Raw genomic sequence first — 23,645 nt, 5'->3', positions numbered from 1 at the left:
TTAAGGAACAGCAGGAATGAATGATACAAAGAAACCATTGTTGTTAAGCTCCCCAAGTAAATAGCTGATTTTTTTAGCCCTTCAACAATGCCTTCGAAATCATTTCCTGAAGAAAATGATTCCAATTAGACTAAAAGTATCACATTTGCAAGAGAGTATTCAGAATTCTCTTGCCTACAACAAAAATTGTTATAGAGAGATAAAAATTGCTGCCAGAAAAGTTAAACCCAGAATGCTTCATAAAAAAAGTTATCAGCCTATTATTTCAGAGAAACAGAGATCCCTGCTAACTAGAGCTAGTACATTCGTCATGCGATTGAAGACTAAAAAATATATATATATATATAAAATAGCACAAATTAAATTCTTTTATCTGGCATATATATAAATTGTTGAGATTCATTTATAATTTTGAAAATGAATTATTCAAAAATTCTGCTGGATCTAAAGTATCAGCTTTTCATCTTTCAGCTAAGAAACTGTCTCTCTCTCTAGATCACTCTTTTTCTACTTGGCATCCCAGCCAGCCATCTTCAAGGATCTGATTTTCATTCTGCTTTATGTAGAACTTGGAACTTCTGAGCAAAACTGGGGGGGGGGGGGCAGGTCTTTTTCCTCGGGCACACAAGACCAGGGTGGGACACCAAAATATGTTTGACCTGGTTGATCAAGTATTTAGTTGCTGTTTTACTTCTGTGGGTTCTCTTTTATGTATTCAACCTTTGATTTAATTGTCGGTCTAGACCAGGGGTTCTCAACCGGTGCTCCGTGTGAACTCCCAGGGGCTCCGCAGCTGCTCTAGGGGAAAAAACCAGCAAATTTGAAAAAATAACAAATATTTTTGAGTAATAAAAATAAGGCAGTAACCTTTGATGAATAAATAAAAAATAGGCCTATGGGGCTCCACCATAGAAATTATATACCAGAAAGGGCTCAGTGACTCAAAAAAGGTTGAGAACCTCTGGTCTAGACCAGTGGCTCTCAACTGGGGGCCTAATGGTACTGGGATACTTCAAGCGGGCCACGGAAGAAAATGAGGAAAAGGGCCATGACAGGTGGTTTGAAGGGCTGCAGAGAGCTGAGAAGAAAAATTGAGGTATGAAGAAATAAAGCTTTTATATTAGTGACTATACACTTACAGAATCCAACAAAACTACCCATGAAACCAGGGTCATTTTAGGGCATATGCACACCGGGCCTCACCCCCTACATTTTGCAGCATGTTCCATGGGGGGGATGGGGGTTTTTCGCAGGCCCCCGGCTAGATTTTTCTCAGACCCTTCTATATTAAATTTATAGTGTGAAAAAACAAAAAATGATGAAAACCATATCATGTCCCCGGCTGTTCAGTCCCACTCTTGTGAGGGTTCTATGCCCATAAGTGACCCCCACCTAATGATATTTTGTATAGTACAATAAATTTTGAAAATAAGTAGGGAATATGTAGGCTGTTTATTTTCACCTAAGTGCAGGACAACCATAGCATCACTTTGTTTAGGGGACAGATGATATTGAGACAGCCCTGAATAGAACTCGGACTAGCGAGGAGCTCAATAAATTCTAGCAAAAACTGGAGACCAATCTTATTTACAAAGTTTTCGTTCAGTATAAATTCATAGAAAAAAATCAATTCAATACGTGTAAAGGATCTCGCTTCTAGATGAGGGTCGAAGACTCTGGGGAAGTCAGGAGAGCCACGAGAAAAAAATTATGCTTCAAAGGGGGGCCCACGGGCAAAAAAAGGTCTAGACCACTGTTTCCCAAACTTCTTGTTCCATTGTCCCCTTCATCAGAATGTTTTCTCTTGTGGCGGGCGCTAATTTGTCACTGCTAACCTACGTCATCGCTTCAGGGGATGTTCTGCTTGTAGTGATGTACAAGGAGTCGTTGCCAACCTTCAACACAACCGATCCACAGTTGTTGCATGGATCATGTCATTTGCATATTCTCGGAAATGTGAAATGTGTGCTGTGTATAAAAGGATTGAGCTATGTTATGTTTTTGCTGCTTTACTCCGTTCACTCACTGGTTATAACTGTTAATTCTCAAATGTAAATTTATATTTTGTCTGCTCGCAGCCCGTAGTGCTGAGTAGCATATCTTAACTTCTAATGTAATCATGTTTAATTGTTAATTGTTGCAATAAACCTGTTACTTGTTACCGCTGTGTCATCCGTCTTTCCATGAGTACCTTAATCCGTTGTGAGAGATGAACACGCTTAATCCTGTCTGACATCGTCTGTAAGGATCCTATTTTTGGAAGCACCTATCTATAAAATACATCCCACTCAATGATAAATGTAAGAGACAGGAATGTTGTGGGAATCTTAATATGCTAAGGTTGCTGTGAATAAAATGTTTTGAAATCTCGGGAATATTTCACCAACACAGTGTGTACCTAAATGCACATATAAGACATTCACAACAGAAAAAGAACAGGCTTTATTTAAAAATGTTTTAGACTAGAAAAAAAATAGCAAAGTTGAAATTCACTGGAATATATTATTTTTCTTGCTCTTAAAATTATTTGCCATTTACTTGTTAAATATCAATTGTCAAGACTTGAATTTTTCTATTATTCACTAGTTCACATACAGAGGGAAGTCAATTATTGGACCTATACATAAAAATACATTTATGCAAAAGAATTTTACTACAGCAGCTATTAGTATTTAATTAGCCATTTGCTCATTCAAATTAGATCAGATAATTGACATTTTAGTGCATCTTCAATTTCAAATCACCCAAGATTCTACAATCAATCACAAGAATAATGCTTAAAGTAAAAAATTTCTTTATTTTGAAAAAAATAAATCTTTACATTATTTCACAAGCTTATAAAAAATGTTTCACATTAAAAATACAGCACAATAAAAAATACCTTCTAGGCATTTAAAATTGCAAGAAGTATAAAGTTTAGTTTTTAAAGTATAACATGCATAAAGTTTGAGTTGTTAATGAGGCTTTTTGGATCGTGTGATATTTCCCTCTTTCTTTGAGGAACATACAAACCATATCCAAGGTAACCAACATGGTGACTTCCTCTGCAGCTCATGAAAGATTGAAAGAACAAATATAAATTAAATAAATGCAGAAATGAAAGATTTCTTTTTTCATTGATGGGTGCTAAATATTTCGATTTTTTTCTTTTTCAAGTTCAAGTTATCTATCTGCCAATCCAACTACCTTAATTGCTGTGGAATTACTTCAATGTGTAATTTATGAGCCATTATTATTTTTTTTTAAATTAGCCTATATGAATTGATGCAGTTGAATATTAGAAGGCAATAATGGGACATGAAAATAATGGATACTCAAAGTGAGGATGATTGACATCTATTCAAAAAGCCCCATTATTAATTTTTTTTTTTTCCAACCAGTCATCTGGTCATGATGTGGTGGTAGTAGAGAGGGAAATTAATTGGCCAGATGAATGGTTAAAAATGACAAAATATCAATATTAGACCATTAATTGATTGCACAAGAACACTTCTTTGGAACAACTGATATTCTAATGATGATTTATTGATGATAATGATGCTTTAATTGAATATCATGCTGACACTCTTCTTGTACTTCCCCATCTGTAGGTCTGGTGATCACTTGTGCAGAGTTGGTAACTGTTGGGCATGTTTCTGGTCTTCAGCCTATAATGTTAAAAGTTAATACATTTTCAACATTATTAACATGTTGCTGATAGTATCATTCAAAATGAATCAAGCCTCAGTTCCAGGCACATAGGGGGCCTGTGCCCCACAAAGGGCTGTATTCATGTTTTTGCTGCACCCTCCCATTTTAGTCCAACTTTTTTTTTATACCCCCTTACGCTTCTCCTATGCCATTACTAATAAATCTTAAGCAACCATGGGTGGAGACAGGGCCGTCATTTCAACTTTTTCCAGGGGGGGACAAAGCACATGTACTCAATGTTTGTATATATATATATATATATACTATTTTTAATGTATTTTCGAAAGCCAGGAAGGGCAACGGCCCCCCCCTGACCCCCCCTAAATGACGGGCCTGGGTGGAGATATGGGAAGGGGGCAATGCTCCCCTCCAGCATCAAAAGTGAAGCTGACTGATTAATGTGTATGCATATATATGAATTGACATCACCATCGTGTCTCCCCCCCCCCCAGACTTTAAAGTCTATTTCCACCTATGTAAACCACAAAGAAAAGAAAATGTTCTAAAAAAAGTGGTACATGAATGAATGAACGCCAGGGTCTCTGCCACCGGACTTATCCCGTTGCAGAGATCTCTTCCAGCCCAGCTTTGTGGTAGAGTCTGGAACAAAGTGAGTGCACCTAACAGTCTGAGTGTGTAGCTAGTGTTGTGTATGATATTTCAGTGCTGCCATCTATACTTCAAATTGTGAGTGAAGTGTAATGATTGAATATTTGTAACGTTGTAGGCCTGTTGCTCTCTGTGGCGAGACTTTTTAACGGGGAGATCGGCTCGCATTCGTGCCTTGAAGTTGGGAACCACAGAAAACCAACTTCAGCCGACCACCACTGTGGGGTTCGAACCCGGATCCTCGCATCGCGAGTCCGTCACTATAACCACCCGACCACCACAGCGGCAAAAAAAAGTGGTACAACAATGTCCACTAACGGGACCGTGAAAATGTGGCCACTATTAGGAAGTGGCTGTTATTGGGAATAGCCATTTTTATTTCAGAAAAAAAAAGAACTATAAAATTTGTGATCTAACATGTAAAACTATAATCCGTTCTGTAATTGATTACGATATACTGTAATCATATAATTGATTATATATAAGAACATATGATTATATTGATACTAATAATATTATAATAATTGATTAATCAACAGAGCTGCTGCTTGAGAGGTTCAGGTGGGTCTGGTGCCCAGATGAGGCTCAAATTTCACCATTAAACTCCCATTCAACATTAGAAGGGTGGCGCCAAAATGTGGGCTTGCCCCAGCTGACCAAGCATCTAGCTACAGCCCTGTTAATCGATCTGCAGCGCTATTTGACATAAAAAAATTTAGGCTTGCAGTGGTGCTTTGTCCTGGCTGATAAAGTATCTAGTTGCGGCGCTGTGAGCATGTATGGTCTAGTTCATAGTTCCCAAACTTTTTGTTCTATCGCCCTCTTCTTCAGAAATTTCTCTCTCTCATCGCCCCCCCCCCTCAACTCAAACAAACCCATGGGATCCTGTTATACCTGTAGCTTCTATTCCCCGGACCATTCCATCACCTACCGGGGGCGATATTGTCCACTTTGGGAAACACTGGTCTAGTTGATCGCAGGTGGGAATAAAGAACTGTTTTCGGGTTGCTGGTATATGGTCTGTATCTGTTTTTCCCACCATCCCACCAAAGTCGTTTCTGTTGTATTACACCTACCCATTTTAGCATCTCTGTATAGGGTAAGAAGAGCAGTTAGAGGGTGGATTTGGCACCACTTCTAGTTCAGTGGACACCAGACCAGCCTGCTCCCTCCTAGTTGCGACCCTGCATGCTCAACCCATGATGCGTGGGCCAAATGTGGCCCTTGGAGTCATCTGATGTGGACCGTGACAATTTGCTGTATTTTTGTTACATTCTTCACATAGGTATAGGACATGAAATCTTATCAGTGTGATTAGAAATATGATAAACATGTTGGGGTAGATAGAGAAGCTATCCATACTTAGAATAAGAGACAATCATAAATATTTTTTATGGCCATTGTATAATATTTTATCATTGTATATATAGTTTTTATAAATGCATTTTTAACTGGGTGCTGTATTTTAGAAATATATGACATTCATATTTGTTATGAGCATCTTTGTCTCAGCCACCTCGTTGGACATTTTGCCTGTTGTGGCATTGTATTTGTATTTCAATAAATAACAGAGATATTCACTTTATAAAACACAAGTGAGCTCTACAGAAAGTAATACTAAAAAAAAAATCTTTAAGCGGCTCTCTTTGTAAAGTTTCCCTTTTGGCACATGGTGCCAATTACCTTAGACATTCTAATATTTCAAACTACAAATGTAAAATGTAAACTTTTAACCAGCCGTGCGTGTGTTTATTAGGTCATGTCCACACTCATATACAAAGTCACAGAACACAATGTTCTGCAACAATCACGGAACAAATCTGGTGTTCTGCGACTTTTCATAGATAAAAGTTGCAGAAGACAACCATACTCATATACAAAATCGCACAATACGTTGCTATGACTTGTCGTTTGACAAATAGAGTGATTTTTTTGCGCCACTTTGTATATGAGTGTGTGTGAATATGACCTTACACATCTGAAAAGCAAGTAAAGTTTAGTTTTCTTAGGAGTAGGTTTTTCTGCGCCACATGCGCAATGTTAATCGCCAGTGCGTCCACATGCCGTCCACTCACCAACAAGAAAAGGAGTATGGCTGTTTTACTACAGAGTGCAATATGCCTAACGCCAGCGCTTTGTGTCAGACGTGATTGGCCGACTGCTTCTGGAGGAGTCAAGTGCACCACACGTTTGCGATTTACTTTACATTTTTGTTGTTTTCTTTCCTATCCCTTCAAACCAAAGCATGCAGATGACAGAACAGCTGATGCACCATGCTAGGAAAACACAAATGCATAGCATGACAAAGTTACACATTTCTGACGATGTGAAATGGTCCTATTTAGTTAATGCGGCACAAAAACATTTGCTCATACACTGCTGGCCACCGTAAATGCAACACCCTGAAGGAAGCATGCAAATAATATGAAATTTACAACATGCATTAGCGGAGGTGAGATATGCAAATGATTAGAATTTCAGCGCAGACGCACATCACGCGCGCCTGTGGCGCCACTTCAAAGCGCTATTTAAGGCTTGGAGATTTCGACGATTTGAAGTACGGCAATTGTGTTTTTCTTGTGGTTTTTTCAAAAAAACGATCAATTATGCCTCGTAGAAAACAGCGATCATCTTTTGATCAAGTATCCGAGTTCGACAGAGGAAGGATAGTGGCCTACCGAGATTGTGGATTATCTTTCAGGGAAATCTGTAGTCGTGTTGGACGAAACCAAACAACTGTAATGCGGATATGTGATTGTTGGATGGGTACGACGGGCAGACGTGTTCGATCGCATCCACCTCAGTGCTCCACTTCACGTGATGACAGGCGTATTGTGCGTATGGCAGTGACGGATCGCTCAGCCACATCACGAACCATAGCACAGCACATTCAGTCTGTACCGCATCATCCAGTGTCTGCGCGTACCATTTGACGCCGTTTACAGCAGAGTGGTCTGTCCGCAAGACGTCCATTGCTTCGTCTACCCTTGACACAGAACCACAGACGTCTCCGCCGCCAATGGTGCGATGAAAGAAGAATGTGGACGGCACAATGGAATGAAATTGTCTTTACTGACGAGTCACGCTTCTGTCTGCAACACCACGATGGTTGGTTTCGAGTCTGGAGACACCGTGGAGAGAGGATGCTGAACAGCTGTGTTATGCACCGCCACACTGCGCGACCACACGTGGCACGCATTGTCCAAAGGTTCTTCGTCAATCGCCAGATTGAATTGCTTCCCTGGCCAGCTCGCTCTCCGGATCTTTCGCCGATAGAAAACATGTGGTCCATGGTTGCTATCAACTTTGGCAATGCGTGGAAGCTGCTTGGTCTGCTGTACCCCAAGAACACATCCAAAGTCTCTTTGAATCAATGCCGAGGCGTGTGGCAGCGGTGATCTCCAACAATGGCGGCTACTCTGGCTACTGATTTTGGCAGGAACCACACTTCACAGAAGTCTATAAATTTAATCATTTGATGCTTGGTCAACATGTTATCTACAAAATAAATATTGTAGCGATATCTCTTGTCTTTCTTGGTGTTGCAATTTGGGTGGCCAGCAGTGTAGAAGAGTGGTGGTCAAACTTTTTCTGGAACACAGGCCAAAAAATAAAACATTTTGGCAAACCAGACATATTCAGACATTGATTCATAATTGGAATTTTTATACTTAGAAATAAAGTGGCAGGATGATCAGTGTTGTATACTTTGAAGACTGCAACTATTTCATTGCAAATGAGAGAAATGGTTCATCTTTTACAACTGTGGAAAATTATAAATAAGTATATTTTGATAACTTTATGCATATTTATTACATATGTGTTTCATTTTTTTTGCATGTGAAAAAGTTTTTAAATCAATTTCTATTTAAATTCTCATAACTATTTTTTCCATATACAAAAAAAGTGCTCCCCCCTTGAATGATGAATTTTTAGTTTTCACTCCTTTAAGGGAGGTCCCATTGACTTTTCCAAAAATTATTTTTTTCTAGCTTTTTTTTTAAAAACACCAAAATTGAAAATTTCTATACTATTATTTTGAAATCTGTGGCGGGCTGGATAGAACCTCTAAGTGGGCTGATAGTTTGCCCATAACAATCCTAGGAAAACCTGGCTTAAGACAGGACAGCATAAAGATCGCTGAGAAAACATGATTTAACCATTGTCACTCTCTTAGGGTTAGTATGTGAGTCAACCTCATATGGTTTTGCACCCAAAATGAAATTAAAAGTACAATAATATTTCTCTCACTTTTTTTAACTTTAATTTCTTAAATGAGCACTAGCTTAATTTTTTTTCTAATTTACTGATGTATCATAAAAAAAATGCATCTTATGCCTCTTATTGAATGCAAGTATTACAGAGGATGAATCCTCTGATCATAAATGAATAATAAAATGATAAATCAAAGAGAAATGAAATTTGCGATTGATTTATGATGATTTTGCATCAATTATCATTAAAGAGAACCCTGAAAATACAAAATATATGAATATATCAAAAATGAGTAGATATATTTTGATATTGCTTACTTTGTTTTCATTAGAAATGTATATAATGAAGAAGAGCTGTTCCATTTTTCTTGTTGGTAATCTTGTGTTTTCAATTTATGTACAACCAAATTTAATTTTTTAATACTGTATACAATTGATAAAAATGTGGGTTCTGCCAATCTCTACATTTGTTCTTTTCCTTTTTTTCCATTTTCAGGAAAACATCACATGAGGAGAGCTATCTTTATAGGACAGTAAGCAGAATCACGTGACCCTGCCCTCCATTCTGCACCATGATTTCTAATTAGGGACTGCAAATGGATGTTGTTCTAGACTGACCAGCTTCATCCTATTTTGGTTCCCGAAACAAGTTTAAAAAAACTGTATTGAGATTGAACTCGTCCATTCAATTTATAGCCACTTAACACTGTTTCTGTTTCCCTGATGGCCAACCATGGCCCAAAGACTTTCATCGAAACCCTGACCAATGCCAATAAAAGAGCCTTTGTTGTAGAAGAGGATTCTTTTATTGTAGTGTCTACTCATCCTACAGCAGGACACACATTTCCCCCATATGGCTGGCATCATTAAAATTAGAGAATACTTTCCTTTCTTGTATTCAGAAAACCTGCATTGTACCTACAGCGTGCGTATTCTGTTTTTTTTTATACTTTCAAAGAGAGCTGAAATTGAACCATTGAAATGCTCTTTGCGGTCAGCTGGGAAGGGTGCGGCAGCCTCCAATCAGGAAAAGAACCCCCTTTTTTCCTTCCAGACCGCTGAATAAACATCCTTTAAGATAGCCCCTCCCCCTTCTTTAGGGAGTATGTGCTGAACTCCATCTTTTTAAACGTAATCTGTAATAAGTGGTGCTTTGCACCACTTTGCACAAATAGTGCACGATCACTATTCACCATCTTGCCTTTACTTGTGACAATACAATTTGGGAAGGCGGCAAATAACACTGTGTAAATACCAAGGTTAGATAATCATATATTTTTTTTACTTCAACTGCAGTCTGTGGGAAAAAAAAACACAGACAAATAAAAATAAATAATATGGTTTATTTATTATATATTATTTACCATAGAAATAAATATACATGACACTTTCACACAAGTTTGTTAAACACGTGAATTTCAACAAAAAAAACCCCTTTTTTCTCTCCTCTCTTTCTCCAAAATTTGCCGCCCCTCTGCCTGCTTAGCCCCCCCCCCCCCCCCGACTAAGAAATAAAAAAATAAATATTTTTGAATATTTTTATACAAAAATTTTTCTTGAAAAAAATGTCTTTTATGGTTCCTTAAACTAATTCTGTTAATTTAAAATGTTTTTTGTCACATTAACAATCACATAGCATCAACAAAATATACAAAAATTATGTAGCTATATGATAAAGCAATAATAATTCATGTGCTTCCGTAAACTTTGGAATTAATCTTTTCATGCTCACCTTTATGTATGCGTAAAGTGAAACTCCTAGAAAAGTAGTTGCAATTCCAAACAGCTGAATCGGCAGTACAGGTTCTTTGAAAAAAACATATCCGCCAAATAAAGTTAGACAAAACTTCATTTGTCCTACAACATTATATCTAAGTAGCCATATAGGATGGATAATATGTAATATCATGGCTAATGTGTATATAAAATCATCATTAAAATAAATTTGTATGATATTTTCAATGTTTAATTTTTTTGGTTGATTTGTGTTTATTGCATGTCAAAATGCCCTTTAAAAAGAAAAAAAAATTAAGTTGGGTTGATATCTTTACTAGGACCATTTGAGTTAGGTACATATATTGTAACTCAGGTGTCTTAACTTGAAAAGAAAAAAAGAATCATTTTTAAAAATGAGGCACACATATGTGTATCCCATTTTTATAATGGTTTTAAAAATTATTCTTTTTTTCAAGTTAAGAACCAAGTTAAACAAGTTAACCACTGTAGCAAAGAGAGTATGAAGAAAATATGTACAGTAAAAGTCTGATACAATGATTATACAGCTTATAACTGGAATCTTAATATAATCAGCGATTTGTGAGTGATTGTCAAAATGTTAATGATATAAAAAATATTTGGTTAGAGCGGGTTTTAAAAATCATTAAGATTTCGCTATTATGCAAAAAAAAAAAAAATTGAAAAAAGATTAGTTTTTCTTCCTTCCCTTGAGAATTGAACTAAAAATATGAATAGCTATCAATTATCACCTGAGACATAAATATTAGTCTGAGGTAGTTCCAACAAAAAAATGTTGACTCAGAAAAGTCACATATTTTGCACCTTCTTCATATTTTTAGGCTTTCCCACAATACACACAGGATATGTTCATTTGCTAATATTGGAACAAAATGATCTAAAAGGTTATAAAAATGCAGACATAACAAGAATTTCATACTGTTTATAACTTGACAGAGCAAAAAAAAAACCAAATCTGCATTTCAATGTTTTGTTCTTTGTTCGTGTCAGCCAAAAGTCATCACATGCATTAATGTTTTTCATGTTTGTTCCAGTTTTTCTTTGTTTGTTCAAGTTTTAATAGTTTTCTACTTCCTAGGTTCATTTAATATTTTTTTGAATGCGTGCCGTGATGTGTGATATTTTCTTAACTTATTCTATGATTTTGTCAAAAAGGTTGTGACATTATACTTAATAAATAAAATTATTTCTGAACTGTTTTTAGTCTGGTATTGTCTTAGGACTTCTTTTATAAAGATTTAAATTGTTCCAAGTTAAAATTAAGGCACTTAAACATGCAGCCCAACACACAAAAACTATACTGTCCCAAGTTAATGTACCATGCCTAATTTGGGGCAAACATTTTTTTTAGGTAATAAATGTGCACCTAAAATTTTCAAATTATCAGTACAAAGAGCCTCTACACCTCCTACAGAATGTGTTTTTTTTTTTATTTTAACGTTTCATTGAGGAATTGATTTTTCAGTGTAAAGTTCAAAATTGTCCCAAATATGTATACTTGACTATATTGAATTTTTAAATTCATGCATAAAATGGTTTCATAATAAAAACATCCATTTATTTTATGATTTCTCACAAGAAAGACAGGTAAAAGTGTTTTCCGAATCGAGAAGGTGTTACTTCTTTCAAATTGGAAGTTGGCATATTATTGTTTCAAATGAAATTTTTTCATCTACTTTTAGTCTGATTGTAAGCTGTAATGAGACTTTTTTAAAGGGTAAACAAACTCACATTTGTATTTTGGATGACCATTTCACCCTCAACAGTTGAGGTGTGTAAGAGTTGAAATAACAGTGGTTTTGAAAACAGTAATCTGAATATTTAATTGACCAATTAACTGTTTTTTCTCCACCAAAATCTTACTGCTGTTATTTTAATAGTAGAAATTAGTTAATAGACATTTAAGATTTAACCCTTTTACATCCAGGTTTTAAAAAATTTTTTTGGATGATTTATGGTTGAAGCACCAGCTTATATAGATATATATGCAAAAATAATTATTTCCTTTTTTTTAAAATAATTCTTTTTGCATATATATATTTTTGATAGAACAAGTGAGCAGCACCAGCGCTTTTGTCATTCAAAAGATATTTTTTCACTTCCTCTTCATTTTTATCCTACTATATATATATATATATATATTTCATAAACTTTTATTATTATTGTGTAGGAAACAAATGGTAAAAGATGAGTGGAGCAGGTTTCCCCACCCCCCAGTCACCTTTCTCCTATCTAGGTGATGCCACATATTTTTTACTTATCAAACTGTAGCAAAGGAGAAAAGATAAAGAAATGATGAAGTAAAGGGGGGATCATTCCCATTCATAGGGTTACCAAAGAAGAGTTGTGAAAGAAGGGAGAAAGCTCTTGAATGCATTTCTTCTATCTATTGTAGGCCATACCATAAAACCATACAAATAAACACATTCCATCCAAATATGTAATGTAGGCCAAGATATCTCACCCCTGTACAGCAAGAGGTTAAATCACCCTTTGTTGAACAAACACACAGTGCATGCTTTAAATTTTAAGGCATTGCACTGTGTGTTTGTTTGCAAAACATGGCAGATTCAGGTTGCAATCTTGAAATGTAACAAGCATTCAAGAACTGTAAACCACAACATGATAAACAACATCTGCTGTCAATAATAGAATAAAAAAAAATATTCCTATCAGTAGTACAATAAAAAAAAATACTGCTATCAATCAATACAAATAAAAAAATACTGCTATCAATCAATACAAATAAAAAAATACTGCTATCAATCAATACAAATAAAAAATCATCTAGTGAAGTTGCGCAAAGACATGCTGAGAATGCAATACAGTGAAACTTTGATACAACGATACTCAGCAGACCACGAAAAAATATTGTAGAGAGATTATCATTACATCAAGAAGCAGAAGTTTAACATTAGAGTATAGACATTTTCAAACAAGACTTGAAAAAATACCGTTGTAGAGGGATTTACTGTTATATCGAGTATCATTTTAGTGAGGTTTCACTGTATTTTTAGGGCTTTTAATACTCCTTGCAGGCCAAAGTTCCTATCAATTGGCAGTTCTATAATTAGCTCACCAACCCTCTACTATGTCTGTGTTTGAATACCAGTTGGGCAATGGTGGTTTCTTTTCCCAAATAAAAAAGAAGCTATGAGTTGTGGTCCAACTAATCCATGAGAGTGACTGAAGTGGAACAAAACCGTAGTTAGAGATAGAACTCAAAATTTGGAAGGTAGGAATGATGATGATGTTTTAATTTACATATGATATGCATCATTATGCATTGGGCTGCGGATCATTGCCCCCCCCCCCCATACATCCCCATGGAAAAAGAAACAAGTAAGAATCATATTTCACTCCTGGAATTAGCAAGTTTATTTTTTTTCCTGTCAAAAAATAAAACATGAATTTCTTTTCGCAATATTTTTCTGATCACAAATCATCACGAAACCAGACTACTCCAAAGAAAATTTCGTTGTGTCTGCATGCATATTGCAGTTTATCTAATGATATCACAAATTATTATTTTTAACTGTCCCATATCTAACTCGAAACCAGAAATAACACATGATGCACAATCATTACAGTTACATTTGTTTACATAACCTAATGCTAGAGAGTACCAATTTGTTTTATCCTCTAATTTAACTTTATTATCCTCATTTTAACTTCAATCCCTGTTCCCCAACTCATCTTTTAAATACTGCATGGTGACCTGTCTTTTGGTGATTTTTTTTCCTTGTGTATTATTGTAATTTTTCTTTCTTTATTAACAAAATATGTTGGTCGATTGAATATGGACAAAAATTTGAGAATTACTGAAAACTAACTTCAACCCCTACTGGGATAAGACCCTGATTTTAGCTAATGATGTCATTCAATTACCTACACAGCAAACAATATTATAAAACAAGTATTAAAGGATACGTCACAGCAGAAGTGTTTCCAATTATCCAATATATAGATAAGTTTATCAAAAATGCCACTAGACCCGATGTAAGCACCAACAGCTGAAATAAAAAGTTTGAATTATATTATAAAAGCTTTTAAAAAATAACAAAAATGATTTCTACATAAAATATTTCTCATGATATGTAGGAATTCACAATTAATCAGAGGTTAAGTCATAAAGGCATCACATCATTGTGTGTGTGATCATGAGAATTGTATCTGCACATCTTACACTAAAACATTTATTCACTGAAACAGAAAGTATTACATAGCCTGCAGAGCTGTTTCATACTCAAGGCTACTCAGTCTCTGCAAACCAGATTAATTTGTTAATAATGAAATTGTAAAAAAGTAAAAATAAATATATTTGTTGAAGCTAACGTAGAACTTATATAAATGAATTTTTCTTTTACATTCTCACTTTAACCCTTTTGGGCATGCTACCCTTTAAAGTTGAAATTTCACAAAGAAAATTTGTAGGCAGTTTATCCAGGCCTAGAGGAGTACGCATGTATAATCTTGTAAAGATTACACTTACAGTTTTAATTTTGTGGGTGTGCCCAATCCTGAATTTGGAACTCGATTTTAGGCAAGCTTTGAATGTAAAAAGTTAAAATTTATACAGAATAGAGAGATTAGTGTACAGCCAACAACATAACATAGAATTTTTTTTCTGGAAATCTTTTTTATTCCCAAAAAAAGAAAAGAAAATTCTTTGAAATTTAAATCCATTTCTTTGAAAAATAAGGGTTTTCAAAAAACAAACACAGCCCAAAAGTATGGGTCGGCTTGTGTGGTGCTGTTATCTAGTGTTGAAGAAGATGGTTCAAAGTAACCCCTAAACTAATTTTCATTTCATTTGTTTATTTTCAGGGAAAATTTGAAAAGGAAATTTTTGGGTGTGCCCAGACTGGGCACACTGAGTCGAAAAGGGTTGAGGTTATTTTTGAACATTGTTTTCATGCATGCTAGAGAAGCAACAAACATAGGCATGTCTTATTTATCATTGAAGAATTAATTCATAAACATTTAAAAAATACTTTTGTTGATTCTCTCAATTATTTTTAATTTCCCTTCACACATATACATAAAATTTTCTCACTATGTCTCCAAATGACCAATGATGAACAAATAAACCTCCTTCAGTCCATGGAGGTTCTATTACAGGCAAACAAACACAGAGAAACATTGCAGATAAAGGAGCCAAATAGTACAAAAGCTGCATAGAGTCCACTTGAAATTCTCTCTGTTTCTCACCAACCCACTGAAAAAAATTGTGAAATAATTATCAGAAAAGAATGAAATAGCTATTAAATAGGTTGAAAGTCTGTAATACACAACAGATTTCAGAATAGGTTCTAGTATAACATAGGGATTAACACAATATCAATCAGCAATATTTTTTCATATCTTATTAAAAATACTCTACTACAACATAGATGAGATGACAGAATATCTCTTTCAGAAACAAGTGAGATGCATTACATCTTTTCCTTATTCACTTGCCAGTATACATATTTGTTTCAAAAAATTAGAACACCCAGGAAAAATGTACAAGAGCAGTTCGTGAATGCTCAAGTTGGAAAGCCAAAATTAACAAAACAATTATAATTTACATTTACATACTCTAAGAGGTTCTTCTTGAACATATCAGTGGCAACTCATAAAGTAAATTGAATGAATCCTAAAATGATAGATCATTTTTTCCTCTTTTATTTCAAAAATTAGAACACCCAGAAAGTGGTTTCGAAAAATTAGAACACCTGACTTAAAATGGATTATTGCATGAATATTTTCAGCCAAAATTTGTATTAATTTGATCGAATAAGTGTTGTATGTCTTTCCTGGTTATGTATGTAAATAGAATAGTTCAAGCTGCACATTATGACTAGCAAAAAGGGATATTTCTGCAAACGTAAAATTACATATGTATTTGCTTGGACAGTATCAGAAAATGTGTGTGGATATTGTATGAATATATTGTACTGCAGCTATCTTTGACCTTGACAATGGATTTTATGCATCAAGACATTAAATTGATAAGGCTCTGGCACAGATCTGGATCTCAATGATGAATCCCATCATCGCCATTGAAGAGCCAATATCAGCTGGTTTGCAATTGATCCGTTTTTTTAGTTTGACTCCACAACCGCTTGATAAGATTAGCATAGGGTACAATCATCAGATATCATGAAACTACCAAAGTATTGATGATGCTTGATGGACTTCGCCGAATTCTTGATGCAATCTGCCTTTTCCATCTTTAAAAAAGTCTTTAGCTGCTGGAGCCAAAAAGTAGATGCCAATGAATCAGATGGGTTTCTGTTGATTTAGGTATACATTTGGCTATCTACATTTTGATTCCAGAAGTTGAAGACTTGTATGAAGATGAAAACTTCATTTGCCAACAAAATTTGACATGTCCAAGAAGTTGTTTCCTTACTTCAGCAATTCACATAGGATTTTGTTACCATTAAAAATGTTGATGGTAAATGAAGTTTTCATCTACATACAAGTATTCAACTTGTGGAATCAAAAAGTGGAGAGCCAAATGTACATCTCAATCAAGAGAAGTCCATCAGATTCATTGGTATTTATTTTTTTGCTCGAGCAGCTGAAGGCTTTTTTTAAGATGGAAAAGAATCAAACATCATCAATATTTTGGTTGTTTTGTGATATCTGATCATGAAGTCATGCTAAAAAACTGATTAATTGCAAATCAGCTGCTATTGGCTCTACAATAGCGATGATGGGATTCATGATCGAGGTCCAATCCAGATCTGTGCTAGAGACTTTTCAATAATGTCTTGATGCAGAAAATCCATTGTCAAGGTCAAAGATGGCCACAGTGCAATATATTCGTACAATATCAACATGAGTTTTCTGATACTCTCTGTCCAAGCAAATACATGTGTAATTTTATGCTTGCAGAAATGTCCCGGTTTTTCTAGCTGTAAAGCACACAGATTGAACTATTCTAGGTTCACATACATAACTACGAAAGACATACAACACACTTATTCGATCAAGTTGATATAAATTTGAAAGAAAATATTCAAGTCCTGCAAACTACGTGGCTGCAGATGTTGCCAACTGAAAGGCAGAGATTTTTTAGGGCACCAACTGAAGGGGTAGGGCAATTTTTTATTACCAAAATATCATTCGCTTGCACTTGAAAAATGTCCAGAACAGGCTCTGTTTATGTAATAATCCATTTTGAGTCAGGTGTTCTAATTTTTTGAAACAACTTTCAGGGTGTTACAATTTTCTGATGCCCAAGAAGAACATCTATGAAAATGGAAATTACAACCGCATTGTTTATTTAAGTATTCATGAACTGCTTTAGTAAATTTCTAGGATATTCTAATATTCTGAAACACAAACATGTATATATGTATATTTTTCTATTGATGCAGTGGAGGCTTGTGGGTCAAAAAGCTGGGTATTATAGAAAAAAACTCGAAGAAAACCTATTATTTTTTGAACAATTAAAAACAGAGCAGTCTGGAATGAAACTCTTTGAGAAGATCAAGGAGTTACACATTGATTGACTCACAAAAAAAAAAAAATAATAATGTATTATTACATTATGAATGTGTTAATTATTAATTATTACATTAAATAAATATATTATTTATTTATGTAATAATAATTTTAATTATATTAATGATCCGTTATATCATAGTAAGATTATCAATATTATCAGAATTATTGAATAGAAAGAAATCTAAATGAATGAAGAAGGGACTCAGAGATTAATATTATTTGCGGGTCATGTAAAGTTAGGCTTATAGTGAACTTTTGATAGAGAGTAGATCATGTAAAATTACGTTTTTATACGTTAATTTTTTAAACATTTTTATTGTGGTTCATGTTACTCATTTTATTGGTATTCAATGTAAAAATAAACATCGCAATATTCACATAACGATTTTAGGCGCAGAGTTCTATAATACTGACTTGAAATTTTTTTTCAAAAATAAACAAGGAAGCAATAAAAAAAAATGTTTCAATTTAAAATAATAAATTCACACAATGAATATCAATCACTTTTTCAAAAATTTGCGCCATGAATATCACTTTGCAAAAAGATATGTCAGACACAAATAATTCCACGAGCATACTTAACAAAGTGCAAGGAAGTGTTGTACATAAACATTACACTGTGTAGTTAGCCAAGATAACCAATATTTTCGAGATCTGTGCTCCAGCAAGAGTGCAAAAAATAATAATTTTATGTGCCCCACAAGCAATGTATTAAGAGAGTACATAAAGAAAAACTTGTTTTTCCCACTTTAAATCCCTGTCACACTGCTCACCATATGCTTTCAAAAGAAATTATCATATATCCATCTGTATAAACTTTTCCATTAAAGTTCTTTTAAAAATTCATGTGAGTATAATTTTGACTTTTTTCTACAACTGACTTTTTTCTGTCTTGTTATTGGTAATATATCACTCAAGTTGACTAGAAATATCAATAACTAAAAAACTGCAAAAAAAAAAAAAAAACTACCTCATATTTGCATTACACATCCATTCAAAATCTTATTTATAAGAGGGTCCATATTTCAAATTCAACACACAAGAATGAGACAAAGTTTTAGAAATGCTCATTTCAAGGTATTTTCAACATAACGTGAAAAATTTGCTGAAACTCAAAGTTTAAAATAACTTGGGGATGTTGACACAATTAAATGAGTAAATACATTTTTATGACATGGTCCTAGCAACATCTTAAACAGGGATGATTACTTAATTCCCCTTGCCCCATTTTACTTGCAAACTGTTGATCCTAGAGCCATACTTCCAATTTGAAAAATTATAAAAATAATGTGTAGAACTCAGATACATCATTTATGTTGCAAGAGGTTGTATAGTTATTGAAACATAAAAATTTACTTCTTATACAGACACCCTGTCTTTAAAAACCCAATTAGAAAGTTGTTGCCCCTTCTTTCCTGAAGCCAACAAAAAAATTCCACGTTTTTCAATGCAATAATCACAGAGATATTTGAGTTAAAAAAGCAGAAGAAAGTTGGGAAAGAACAGCATGAATCAGGGAAAGAAGTGTTGTTTGTTAATTTATGTGTTTTTTCCCAAAATTTTCAACAAATTTTGAATTTGAATATCTTTGCAATTATTGCACTCAAAAATGTGAAATTTTTTTTGGTCTCACAAGATGCAGAGCAACAACGTTCTAATTAGGTTTTTAGGACAGGGTGTCAGTATAAAAAGTTAATTTTTTTATTTTAATAATTAAAAGTTTATTTTTTTTATTTTAATAACTATACAATACCTTGCAACATGAATGATGTATCTAAGTTCCACACATTATTTAGACAATTTTTTTAAATTGAATTATGCCTTTAGGATCAATGATTCACCAGAGAAATGCATGAAGGGGAATTAAATAATCACCCTGTATACGAACTCATATATAACACTTCAGTTAAAAAATCAGTAAGTACCTTAAACATGGACGTATGCAGAATTTTCTCAAGGGGGGAAGGTTTCAATTTTTTTTCTTTTTGGGGTGGGGTTTACGTTTTTCCCTGCAAAATAACACTATAATCTCGGCATGGGGGTGTAATTAAAGTGTGTGAAACAAAAAGGGCATATATATTTAATTTTTTTATTAGATACTTAGAGAGATGCAATAGTAAATGTATAGATACTTAGAGAGAAGAGAGTAACAAAGAAAATAAAATATTTCAGAAATCCTTCATTATAACAAGTTTTTAAGATGCTTTTTCTTTCACAATATAAGAATATAAGGGGTGTGCTTTCTAATATTCTCTTTTGAAAGTTTTTAACTGATGCAAAGAAACTCACAACTTGATAAAAAGATGTAATCACAACAGCAATAAAAGCAAATGAGGTCCCAATAAAATTTAACTTGATATCATAGGCTGAATTCAGAGTGACACCTATGCAAATTGGAATCTGTAAAAAAAAAACTCTTTATTAATATTATACATAATCGTTCCTTATTCAATTCATAAGCAACCAAATTAATTTTCAATATATTTTTCAATATATTTTTAATATAAACATCATAAGAAAAATATTTGTAAACTGAAGATGTTTCTAAATCTTTGGAAAGAACATCAGGCTTTTCAAATAACTAGCAAAAATAACTGGTATTACCCGGGAAAAATGGTAAATGCACAAAGTATAACACAACATACATTAACATATTTCACCATTTTTATGACCCCATGGTTCAAATCTGTAGAATAATGGTCAGGGCAAGATATAGACTTGGTCAAGGGAATCAAGGCCACCATTAGAAATGAAAATTTACTCTGTTGCCTGAGGCAAGGATCCATTTTGGTGTCCTCAACTCATAATTTTAATTGATTAAAGAGTAAACTTGGTGCCCTTCCTGGTCCATCTACAGGGTGAACTAGTGCTAGACACTCCTCCCCCACCCTAGTCTACCTTGATTGCGATCCTGAAGGGAGTGCAGAAAAATGCTACACTGGCTCTTGATGATAAACACTGCTTGAGCTATAAAGAGAAACTTCATGATTTTTTTAATATGTTGTCATTAGAAGAGAGTAGGTGTCACAAAGGGAGATATGATTGAATTAAGATATCCAATGGGAGTGATAAGATGGACCTCGAGTCATTAATGTACTGTCAATCCAATGCTCTGACAAGGGGACACCAGCGTAGCCCCACATAATGCAGCAGGCCCCTCTATAGTAAATTCATACTGTCAAAAAACAAAAAATAATAAGTATCATACCAGGCCCCTGTGCTGGTGCACCCTTGTGGGGGCTATCAACACCAGCATTGATTGGTTAGGATCAATTACAGGTTGTGGGGTTGCAGAAATTTTTTTTCTAACAGAGTTGAACTAAGAGAGAGAGTAGCCTATTCATACTTTTTAGGCTGTTATGCCATGTTTGAGACGTTTTATCAGCAGATGTTTCATCCACTACTGCAATACAACAAGGAGACAAAAAAACCTCCTCGAAAGACTGTAATATACTGCCATTTCGGTAGAAAACTCTGCAGAATTTGTAATGCCATTGTGAAGTGGAACAAGTGACGTATCTATGTTGGTATGATGTAGTGGCTTCTGATTGAGTGTGGGGGAGGGGGTCTGAACCAAGATCAAGATGGTTAAAAGAAACCAATGCTCTCTAGTTCCAATCCCGCATTTAAATTTAAAGACTCTGAACCAAACCCACCAAATCAGAATCTGCCATGTCATGCCCATGGCTCCCACTAGAGTAGGGCCGACAAGACTCCAGCCTGGGACAATTCTCATAATTTTTTGTTTTCCACACTATAAATTCACTATAGAGAGACCAGTGAAATATCGGGCTAAGGCCCTTGCAGCAGGATATGAAGGCCATGGTCATACCAACATAGATACGTCACTTTTTTCATGTCACAAGGACAATGCAGATTCTGCACTATCTTCAACCAAAATGGCAGTAGATCATGGTCTTAAGCGTCATATGCACGATGATGACCACCAGAGTAATGGACAAAACACATCTGTTGATAAAAAGCCTCAAACACAGCATAACAGCCGGAGAAGTATGGATACTCTTATAAACTCTGTTTTGAAAGCTCACCTTCTCTTTTCAAAGTTGAAATAGCTTATTCTCTGTTGTCAAGTATTATATTCAAAGCCCCATTTGACATATTTCAGAAAATACAGTATTAACATCAGGAAAAATCAAGAATCTATTAATGTTTAATTGATGACATCCATATTGATATAGGCCAGGGTCAGGATTTTTGCCAAGGATTTAAAAACCAGGGCAAAAATGACGAAAAAAAAAAAAAAATTGACTCAATGTGTGTGCTATATGTAATAGTCTTGAAACAATAACAATCAACTTTATAACATTGTATTGTGAAGAAATCTGATGGAAAATACATGTACAAATAAATAGAGATACAGTTGATGCTCGTTATGACCCCACATTATAGCGATCATTCCATTACAATGGCCTGTAGGAAAAGTCACTAATGTTTTCATATAACTATCCTATATTTTTCCTTTCACTACAACGACCACCTGTCATCTGGGACAATCATGGTTGTTATAACAATATACAATTCTTTTGTATTGATTTTCTCTAATGATCCTAGATATAATACGAAATCGAGAAGATAACAATAAATCCTTCTACAACAATATTTTTTTCTTGATCCAAAGAGTATCATTATATCAAGATTTCACTGTATAAGGGTTAGCAAGTTTTTGCAAGTCCATAGGTGGAAAAACCATTGTAAAAACTGCCCTGGAAAAACAGATTCTTTCCCCATATATACATGTAAGGCATTGTTATGCATTTATTTTTCAATTTATTATGCAATCACAGTTTTGAACTCAAATTTTGGTTTAATATAATCATTTTTAGGGTTGGTAAGAGTTTTTGCCATAGCTGGAAAAAGCTAGAGTAAAAAACGTCCTGACAAAAATAGGGGTTTTTCCAAGCATAAAAAAAATTGATACTTCCCACATTTATTTATGCAAATAAAAAGCCACAGCAGGCAAAATGCCCAACGAAGTGGCTGAGAAAAAGATGCCCATAACAAATATGGATGTCATATTTCACACAAAGACAAATTGTTTAGAATGTGAGTAATTGAAAGAACAACGCTTGACATTCCTTAAACAAATCGCCAAGTCTTCAAAGCGTATTCGCGAACACCATAAGTTGCTGAAGGGAGCGGAGCTCGGCTGTATATTGAGTATCCAGCAGAGGTTCATGACCTTTTCAGTGCATACGCAAAGGAGATCAAGGGTAAAGACTAGGGCTGATCCAATTAATTGGGTCGGTTAATCGATCAATTGTTAATCACAGTTAAAATTTTACTTGAGTTAATCAACTTGATCAATAAGATAAAAATTCAATTAAAATTTTTATTAAAAGTTTCTAATTTAACTTGATTTATTTGACTAAACCGATTAAATGTTTTAAATTATGTTTCTATACATAACATTTCAGAGAAGTGACTGTATTTAAACATATTTGAATCAATATTTTCATAACATTTTTTTGACATGAAGAAACGCAAGTTGATTCAATGAAAACTAGTGATGATTTCTAAAATTACAGATAAAAAAAACAATAAGATCCAAGTTAAGAAATTCCAGGATATGACAAGCATGTTCAGCATATCATCCCCCCCATTATGCCTGAGACATGAATGTACAAATTTTCACTTTTGGGTTTATCAGCTGGTTGGATCACTTATATTTGCTAAGTTTTGCAAGAAACGCAAATGCATATCCCCTATTGAAACACTATTTACAAGAAATTTTAAAAGAATAACTTTCGTAGAGTAACATTCAAAAGTCGCTTTCCAAGTACTAGAAATCTGTACATTCAGGGGCGTAGCCAGAAATTTCGTTCGGGTGGGGGGACCAAAGTGACAGAACAATGGATT

The 23,645-nt window shown here is 34.5% G+C and overlaps 1 protein-coding gene across 2 annotated transcripts in view; it reads right to left on the bottom strand.

Moving 5' to 3' along the window:
- Positions 1–2,420: 2,420 nt before the first annotated feature.
- Positions 2,421–23,645, bottom strand: part of LOC149065754 (solute carrier family 35 member E3-like) — a 29,299-nt gene continuing 8,074 nt past the window's right edge. Inside the window, exons 2-6 of one of the 2 annotated variants that reach the window (XM_089253792.1) lie at positions 20,058–20,168; positions 15,325–15,486; positions 14,199–14,281; positions 10,246–10,384; positions 2,421–3,647 (exon numbers count right to left, since the gene is read on the bottom strand). In XM_089253792.1, the coding sequence (XP_089109918.1) occupies positions 3,600–3,647; positions 10,246–10,384; positions 14,199–14,281; positions 15,325–15,486; positions 20,058–20,168 (543 nt within the window). In that variant the 3' untranslated portion in view covers positions 2,421–3,599. The remainder of the gene's footprint in view (positions 3,648–10,245; positions 10,385–14,198; positions 14,282–15,324; positions 15,487–20,057; positions 20,169–23,645) is intronic. The other variant, XM_089253793.1, reaches the window with a different exon arrangement.

Source organism: Pholcus phalangioides, unplaced genomic scaffold, assembly GCF_987345545.1.
Source record: "Pholcus phalangioides strain wild (caught in Gottingen) unplaced genomic scaffold, Ppha-v1.0 ptg000039l_1, whole genome shotgun sequence".
Lineage (NCBI taxonomy): Eukaryota > Metazoa > Arthropoda > Arachnida > Araneae > Pholcidae > Pholcus > Pholcus phalangioides.
The sequence above is the reverse complement of the archived record's forward strand: the minus strand, read 5'-3'. Positions and strand labels throughout refer to the sequence as shown.